General features: G+C 44.8%; 1 protein-coding gene across 1 annotated transcript; it reads left to right on the top strand.

Moving 5' to 3' along the window:
- Positions 1-277: 277 nt before the first annotated feature.
- Positions 278-1,477, top strand: GJA8 (gap junction protein alpha 8; the record flags this gene model as incomplete). The annotated part of the gene is made up of 1 exon (XM_082337852.1): positions 278-1,477. The coding sequence occupies one exon, from the start codon at positions 278-280 to the stop codon at positions 1,475-1,477; it is 1,200 nt and encodes a 399-aa protein (XP_082193978.1).
- Positions 1,478-9,751: the final 8,274 nt, after the last annotated feature.

Genomic DNA, 9,751 nt, shown 5'->3' with positions numbered 1-9,751 from the left:
AATATACTCCCCAGCTGAAAAGTAATTGCCCATTTAGAGCCAGGGAAGAAAGAATTTAGCAAGTAGTTTGCTCTGTCTTCCCAGCCCTTCTTCTCCTAAGAAATCATTGTGATCAGGCAAATAAGCAAGCAAGCAACCTTCTTTCTGTTCCCAAAGCATGTTAGGAAAATATTAGTTGAAAGCAACAACAGGGATCAGTGGGAAAACCTGAAATCTGTTAAATTTAGCATAATTTGTGGTTATTCTCTTTCTTTTTTCTTTCCTTAGACAGTAAGAAATGGGTGACTGGAGTTTCTTGGGGAACATTTTAGAGCAGGTGAACGAGCAGTCCACTGTCATCGGGAGAGTTTGGCTCACGGTGCTCTTCATTTTCCGCATCCTGATCCTGGGAACAGCTGCCGAGCTAGTGTGGGGAGATGAACAGTCAGACTTTGTGTGCAACACCCAGCAACCTGGTTGCGAGAACGTCTGCTATGATGAGGCCTTCCCCATCTCCCACATCCGGCTCTGGGTCCTGCAGATCATTTTTGTATCCACGCCTTCACTAATGTACTTTGGGCATGCGGTGCACCACGTCCGCATGGAGGAGAAGAGAAGAGAGAGAGAGGAAGCAGAGAGGCGTCAGCAAGCTGAAGTGGATGAAGAGAAGCTGCCCCTGGCTCCAAATCAAAACAAAGGCAACAACCCCGATGGGACCAAGAAGTTTCGCCTGGAGGGTACCCTCCTGAGAACCTACATCTTCCACATCATTTTCAAAACCCTCTTTGAGGTGGGATTCATAGTAGGTCAGTATTTCCTGTACGGCTTCCGAATTCTCCCCCTTTACCGCTGTGGGCGGTGGCCCTGTCCCAATCTTGTGGACTGTTTTGTCTCCAGGCCCACGGAGAAGACCATCTTTATTATGTTCATGCTGGTGGTGGCTTCCGTGTCCCTCTTCCTCAACCTGGTGGAGATCAGTCACTTGATCCTGAAAAGAATCCGGAGGGCTCTGAGAAGACCAGCAGAGGAACAGCTGGGGGAGGTCCCGGAGAAGCCCCCCCATGCCATCACAGTCCCTTCCATCCCGAAGGCCAAAGGCTACAAGCTGCTGGAAGAAGAGAAGCCGGTGTCCCTCTACTTCCCTCTCACAGAAGTAGGAGTTGAGCCTAGTCCCCTTCCATCAGCCTTCAATGAGTTTGAAGAGAAGATTGGGATGGAACCACTGGAAGATCTCTCCAGGGCATTTGATGAGAGGTTACCATCATATGCACCAGCGAAGGAACCAGAGGAAGAGAAGGTAAGAGCAGAGGAGGAGGAGGAACAAGAAGAGGAGCAGCCGGCACCTCAGGAAGAGCCAGGGGTGAAGAATGCAGAGGAGGTGGTGAGAGATGAAGTGGAAGGGCCTTCAGCACCTGCTGAACTCGCCACTGATATGAGACCCCTCAGCAGGCTAAGTAAAGCCAGCAGCCGGGCCAGGTCAGATGATTTGACTGTATGAAGGTGCAGGATACAGGGAGCACATGAAAAAGAAAAGGTTGAAGAGAAAAGGAGAGATAGAGAAAGAATCAAAAGATATTTTTAAGCAGAGTGCTAAAATGGCCATTTGAATATTATTTCCTCTTGAGATTCTCAACTGGAAAGGTACTATCATGGTAACTGTGCCTTATTTGCCCTGTCTGTCCATTTGAAAAGGAATGTTTTCCCTATTTCCACATGCCAGCTCACTCCTTACAGTAATATCTACACTGTACACATAACTGATGTCTTTTAAAACCTAATGTGGCAGTGAAACCCAAATGTCACCACTGTGAACGTATTTACTATGAAGCTTTGTGTTCCACATTTCTCTAGGAACATGAGGAGGATCTGTCCCTTCAGCAAGCGAGGGGGAAGACTGATCAACAACTGTATCTAGTATTTCTTTTTCTGTTTCCACCTATGACATGCTGAGCAGATCTCCCCTTCACTGTTGGTAGGGAATTGCAGTTACTTAATTCACAAAGTGAATTCTGTGCTTAGCATCACCACATGAAAACAGGAAGCACTATTTCCCATCTCTGTTCAGAAAATAAAGGGCAAAATGTCCCCAATTTCTCTGTGAATGCAAATCTGAGTTAGGTAAAAATATTTTCCCTTTGTCAAAAATATTTCTGCTCTTCAAGTGACAGTGGGCAAGGTTAACAGTAGCTCTCTACTAGGCTTTAGCAGATGCCCACAGATGGATTATTTGTTCCCAAGAGGGTCATCCAGCCCCGAGCCTATTTCAGAGCACTGGAAAGAATAAATTCAAGTGATATTTTTTTACTTGTAGTCTTGTGACTTAAAGATCTGAAACTCAATTTAGCAAAGCAAGCGTGGGAAGGCTTCTGTGAAAGGAGGAAACAGCTACAGCCCTCAGAGCATGAAACCAAATATAAGCCTTCACAGCATGATCCTGACATGTGCTCAGTTCCTGCAGCTCCCAGACTTGCAGGCACTCAGCAAATCTCAGGTACAGAGTCCTGAAGGCACCTGTGAACCTAGACCAGGGGTCTGGATAACTATGTGACTATTTAAACCTCGAAATACAAAACTGGTTGTTCAAGTTTGAAAAGTCTGATGTGATAATAGCCTTTTGACATCCTTTGTTTTTAATTTGACAGATGGGAGCCATCCCATGGTCTATTTCTCTATTAAATGCCAAAGTCTCAAGTAAAATAAGTCCTTTCAAAAGATGATTTAGACCTTTTGTGCCAACAGGTCTGTACAGAACTCTCAGAGCCTCAGCAAAATCTTTTTTGTTACAAAAGGTAGAAAAGCATGTGCATGCAAATGTTTAAATGTCTGTGGATTTCTAATTTTAGGACTACAGCAGCACCTTTTGGCTGGGACAGTGCAGCAACGCATTCAAAACCTTCAGGTTAACAGCTATGTCCCCCCAAAACTGAGCCTCATGCCAGAAAAGTGTAGGTATGCACTCTCATCTGCTCTGCTCTGCAAACCTCAGACCCTGCAGGCTCAGCAAATTCCTTCTGCTGGGCTGCAGCCCATCCCATTGTTCCCAGGGCAGGCTCTAATCCAGGTCAGGAAAAAAAAAAAGGTCTTTGGCATAATGCATAAAACTCATCCCGCCATTAGCTGGAAAAGACCCCCTGCGGTCTCCCATTGTAGCAGGGCTGACTCAAAGCCTTGAAGTCAAATGGGTGTCTGAGAGAGCGCTGGGTAGGCTTGGGCTCACACCTCCAGTCCGGCTGCCCCACGTCCCAGCCCAGGCAGCCACCAGTACAGTCAGGTCTCTCCCTCGCTGATCTAACCTGTTTGGTGGAGTTCCCGTGCCTTGTTACGCAGCTGCCCTATACAAGCGCAAAGGTGGCTGGACTTCACTGCCCAGTGAAGTAAGCTGTACATATGTAGAAAGTTTGTAGGGTGCATTGGGATTCTTCAGCACCATAGCGGTGCCACCTATGTGTTTTTGTTTTTTTTTTTTTTTTTTTTTTAATACTACTAATCCTTTTGCTCCTCTTGGGCCTGTGTATTTTCCCAAGGTTTGCAGTCTGAGGTCAAAATCTTTGCTCCCTGGACAAAGGCTGTTAAGTTGTCCTTCCTTGTGAAGGAAGACTGGAACGTACCTCCTCAGTTTTAGGAAGGAATATTACAAAGCAACACATGCGAAGGAACACGCAGAGAGAGAATCTGGAGGCTACCGTTTATCCACTCTCTTAATACAGAAACAGGAGAACAGTTAACACAAACAAAAGGCGACTGAGGAAAGAGAACGTTTTTCAGCAGGAAAAGGGTCCGCTGTGCCCAATACTCTACTAGAATTCAAGCAAGGGCAAAGATTTAGATAAACAGCAGAATCACCATACCTATACGAGATGGGTTCTATTACTTTTTATTTACTTCACAGAAGGATATAAGAGAGTTTTAATGGTTCTAAGCATAAACCAGCCCACTCGTTGAAGGGGGTTGGAAACACGCTTTCCTGTAGGTAAAAAAAAATATATCCGTAACGGTTCAGTATGAAGTATCTTCCACCTTCTTCAGAGCATCCGACCCTTCCAGATACCAATGGACTAGATGAATAACCCCCACCCTTGTTTACTTCTAATTACTTGACAAGCCCTTTTACATACAAAGTATTTTAATATCCATCCCTGTTCCTGGCCTCTGACATGCATACCTTCATTAGATCCCTGGACTAATTAAGATGAGTGCTTATTCATCAGAGGTATATAGTTCACAATATGGCTGCCGGGCGGTCCAGTGTTTAAGCATCAGATGTTGAGTATGTCATTCTCTCTCACTGGAGTGCCTCAGTAAAATGCACACTATGCAGCGTACTCAATGGACACTGTAGCTCTTTCACAGCTGCCGCAGGAATGCTTGTTTCTTCCTCCGGGTCACGACAGCACAATGAAACAAGTCCATGTTTTCCTCCTGCATCCAGTCGACTGCTTGTTGACTTTTTTCTTTTTTTCAAGCCAGTTTTCAAGTACCCTGCCAGGCTGCTAGCGAATCTGTAGCCATGAAGTATGAGCCACGGCATCAAGACAGCGCTTCTCGGGAAACTGGGCAGGGAATTAACAGTCCGGTCTTCTGGTATTCAGCCTCATCTCTGCAATGAAATCACTGTGGGACTGTCAGCAAGTCATTCTTCCTTCTTGTACAATTGGGAATCATTTTCTACCTCACTAAGATGATGTGAGGCTCGATATATCGTGTTAGTAATAGAATGGGACACCCTTGGATGGAAGGCCCTACAGATGAGCAAAGGATTATTGCTATTTCTGGATGTGATAGCATATAAATGTGTTTTATTCCCTCTCAATGAGACAAATTTAATCATTTATTCAAGAAATTCCTAGTGAAGTTGCATAACAGCCTCAGAGCTGTGGATTCAGTGTATGATTCTACTCAAAAAATAATTAAGCAAAACATAGATCTGTATGTAAAGAACAGGGAAAATTGTCTTCTTGGGAAGGGGGAAGTCACTGGACAATTAGAGCCATGCCTGGATCATTTGAAGGTGTGTGTACCCCCTTGGCTCCCTGTGCGAATAAATTACTAACTGATCACATGGCTCTCTGCAAGGAGCATAAGAGGCAAGTGTCAAAATCACCAAAGGAGGTGAAAGTAGAAGAGAAAGGTAGTGTCTTAGCTTACAATAGCATGTGGGAGTTGGTGTTCTCTAGTGTCTAGAGCAGTGGACCTAGGCTAACAATCTTTTAGATTTATTTCCAGCTCTGCTTCTGACTTGCTGTGATTATCACTATACCTCTCAATACCTGTTTTCTCCACCTGTAAAATGGGTGTAAGACTTTTCACCTACCTCACAGGGATGTTGTGAGGCTTCCTTAATTCTGTTTGTAAAGTAAGTAGGAATGATCTGATGAAAAGCCCTGCTGAAACGCATGGTATCCTTGTTATTTCCTGGCAGAACTGCTAGCTTGGTTAATACATGACTCCTCGACCAGAAGGGCAGTAGTTTGAAAATATGAACACCGCATTGCACTGACAACATCAACACAGATGTAAATTTGCCATGAGTAGAAAAGACCTTATCGATCCCCCACCCCTTTCTCCCACCTTAGCCTTGGCCTGGCTGTATGAAGCAGCGGTGACAGTGTGGTTACACGGACCCCTCTTCTCCATCCCCAGTGTCCATTCTGGGGCAGCATTTATGCTTAAATAAGACAGGTCCTGGAGGGGGGTGCAGGTTTGTGGATCTCTGACAATTTTAAGGGCCCTGCAAGGCATGTGGGAGAGGGTCGTATAATGCACAATATTGCTGGGCTTCTGTTTTAAACCACTCAGTGCAAACTCAAAGTAATTTTCCAGAGTCTCCATGGAAGAGTTTACAATTGCTTACGGCACACAGAAAAAAAGCCACCCTTCATGAATGCAAACCCGCAAATTACCATGTTATACTGATCCTTTCCTCTAAGTGAGATAGATACCAACGATCTCTTAGCGCTGAAACACAATGAGGCAGATTCCTCCTCCTGTAGGAGGGGAGAGATCTGAGGGGATCTCTGCTCTCCGGGTCTGCGTGGGCATGACATCTACTTACTGAGGGAGGAAAGTCCAGCCTCTCCTGCCACTCAGTAACTCACTGACTCTGCAGTTTTACATTTAAAGGGCGGCTGTGTCACACAATGCTGAAAAAAAAAGTGGCAGTTTGCTGTTTTGTATAGAAAATGGCTTTTCAGGCTGACAACTGAAAGTAATCCTAGCCTAGGCATAGTTTTGTTTAGTAAAGACAGGAACGTCCGTGAGAACTAGACTAAAGCCTCCTATAAGCCCGAGGCAGTTGTGATAAAATGGTATATGGTGCCAGATTTCCTGAGGGCCAGGGTTGGATAAGCGTACCAAAATCAGGGGACTTGTCTAAGTATTGGAACAATTTTTTTTCCCCCCCATCAGAATGACACTACCATTTCTTAGGCTCTGCGTGTGCTACACCTTTTAACGTGGCTCAGGAAAGGCTTTTTGCCAACACCAAATGTGCTTATACAGTTGAGTAGTAACCATGGCAAATAAATGTGTGTTGACTTGCCAAGACGTAGCCTGGCACACGATCCTTTTTCCTCGCAACTAGCTTGGCATGCACCTATTTCAGTAGAACAGGCAAGACTCATGTCTCTGTCAACAATTCAAGTTTTTTTCTCAGCAGCTTGATGTACAGAGACGTGAAAGGTTTGTTCGTCCTAGAGAGGAGAAGGTTAAAGGGGTGGGGAGTCCTAACTGCTGTCTTCAGGTACCTAATGGGGAGTTAGAGGGAAGATGGAGACGGACTCTCGACAGAGGTACACAGCAAAAGATCAGAGGCAACGATCACAAGGAGCACAAAGGAAAATTTTGACTAAAAAAATTCTGGCAAGGAAAAAAATTGTTTCCATGGAGAGTGGTTCAGCACTAAAGCAGGTGCCCAGAGACATGGAGGGATCTCCATCCTTGGGGGATGAAGCCTGACTGGGAAAAACATTGAGCCCCCTTGTCTGACTCTGCATTGAGCTGAAGATTGGACCAGCTGGTCCCTTCCAGCCCAAACTATCCACCTCGTGGGAGGCTGAAAGCCCAGTGCAGCCGCTGAGTGGTGGAACAGCAGGTGTAGGGCACTTTCTGCCTCTCCAGGGTGTTCTGGTAGAGCTTGCTTAGCTGTCCCAGCAGGCAACACCAACTCACCGGGCACTGCAGCAGAGGCTGATGCACAAACACAGTCAAGTGATGTTTGCTAGATACAGAAGCTGCTTGAGGCCAGAACCATGTGTTCTGTAACTGGTTTGGAAAAAGCATTACCAAAAAAAAAAAAAAAAGTACGCTTGTCAACAGAGAAAATCATGGAAATAAAAGGGGCTTAGGTCTTTCCATCTCCCTTTAATTTCAGTGTCAAGTGTGCCTTTAAATCCATCTGAAAGTGCAGAGGACTGCATTTTAGCATTCTGTCAACAAAAACCTGTGTATTTTAAAGCCTGCTGATCTGGGATGAAGCAGAACTGAATAGAAATGGTGATTACAGTGCTACTGACAGAACATTTTGAGAAAAACAAAGACTGTTGGCCTTTGCCTTGCTAGATCCAGCCTGGGACTGTAAAAGCAAAAAAAGCCATTTATTGATTTCCAAGGAGGAAAGGCCACATTGCTTGGAAAAGACATGGAGTAGCCTACCAAAAAACTTTTAAGTCAACACAGCAAAGACTTTATGGCGAAACATTAAACAGAAAAGATGGCTCCTACGGCATTTCCCTGAAGCTCAGAGGAGAGATGGATTGAAGGATGACCGGGATAATGAAACCCAGTTACAAATGAGCATACCAAAAATTCCGGGGGTACAGGCAGCTGCAGGGCAGAGGCCGTGCAGGCAGGCAGCAGGCAGCCCCAGGCAGTGGCGCAGCATGCCAGCTGACGGGCAGGCTGCAGGCAACGCCGAAGTGAAGAAACCTGCGAGCTCATCGGCCGAGTATCTCTTTGTAAGGGTAAGGCAAGCCAAGCTGAGACACGAATTAAACCCATCCCATTACCAAATCTGGTATTTCTGGATTTTAAGAAGGTTAGCAACTTCAAAATAATTTAACTTTTATGCGCTGGTTCCTCTATTTACCTGATAGAATTGAGAACCAGAACTACCACTGGCAAAGCTTTTTTCCCCAATCCTTCTACCTAAGTATATGAAGAATTACTGGGACAAAAATGTTCAGGTAAGTTTCTCAATACATATATGTTAGCTCGAAGAAAAGTCATAGACATTCCCATAAAGGAATTAATCTATTGCCAGCGAACATCCTCCTCCTGAACTCACCACAAATAAATTCAAAAGAAATTCAGAATCAGAATGATGTCGGATTACTCCCAGCTTCAGAGGTCTTGTTTATGAAAACCTCTGGAGAGAAGAGAAAAGAAAATGGATGGCCGGCTGCCAGCTGAGCCTATTTGTCATGAATATGCCCTGTAGCACCTTCTGGAAACCTGTGCTATCTCTAAGTATACTCTTGGCCAACAAACTGTTTTAATTCAATATGCTCCACCTTTCCGCTCTACTTGAAAGCTTTGACTTTAGTTCCCTCTATAAACTCAACATAAAATAGCTATATTCACACATTTAATGTGCGGAAGAATAAAATATGGAACTGAGTGGAAACCTGCCAAGGTACTGACCAGCCCCTCTTCCTCGTGCGCTGCCTCTCCTCTCTGGCCATCTCCACCTATGTTCTGTTTAATGAAACTATCAGCCTCTCACAACTGGGAAGTTGCCTTTGTGTCTGTGAAGTGCCATGGACCCTTCTCCCCACACATGCCCATCAGCGGCTATCGAAGGAGGAACAAGACAGAATAAATTTCCCATTTATTTTTCACACTTTTTGCCTTCCCTGAGGGAGGAGTCCTGGGGCTGGGGGGGTGGATCTGAGTTTTTCCAGTGGGAATTATCTTCTTCCCTGTATGTTTCTCCCAAGGCTCAGGGATCAGTAATTTACACCTAAGTAGAGGCATGTTTCAAACCTATTTATAAGCACATGCAAAGTAGAAAGTTTAAAGACCTATGACCAAACTCTGCCTTGTTTTTTAACCTTGTGTTGAAGCAAGCAGAGTTGCCAAGGTGTAAACAAGAGCAGAATTCAGCTTTGTATAATTTATTTTTAAAGGATTTCCGTTTAACTTCTGTCTTTAAAGAACAACCAACAACTAACCTTGCCCCACAACCTACCACTACAGAACAAAACAACCATAAATCCCTCTGAACTCAGGAATCTCATCACTTTAGGAAAGATCAGTTTCTAAGTAGCAGATGCAGAAAGGAAGAACAGGGAAGCTCAGATCTCAGCTCTGCATTAATTGGCAGCAATACCAAATGCCGTAAAAAAAGAGGCCTCAGATCAGATACAATAATCTGCTCCCTCAGTTCATTTCCCCGTGAAAGCTGAATGTTTTTTTCTCTTTGCAATGCTGTAGACAAGGAGACAAATTTCAAACCAAGACGACTGACAGCAAGACAGAAAGCCAAACAAAGACTGTGGGACTAATCTGGTGACTCGGCACAACCAAACGTAGCTCCGCTTTCCTAGTGAAATGAGTTGTAATGAATAAAGGTTCCCGATTTCCAATCAGCCGGGGCTCCGCGCTTTGTTAAACTCCCGACTGCCCCCACCTGATTCTTTCTCTTCCTGTATGATTTATTATTGCAAATACAGAGAGTTTGGAGTGGCAACGGTGAGGTGTGTTTTTAAGAGGAGGAAAAACAAGACACAGATGCCATTAAGTTCAAGTGGGGACATGACTTCGACATGAAGGATTG

Source organism: Platalea leucorodia (genome assembly GCF_965183815.1).
Source record: "Platalea leucorodia genome assembly, chromosome: 2".
Taxonomy (NCBI): domain Eukaryota; kingdom Metazoa; phylum Chordata; class Aves; order Pelecaniformes; family Threskiornithidae; genus Platalea; species Platalea leucorodia.
This window is presented reverse-complemented; position numbering and strand designations above follow the sequence as displayed.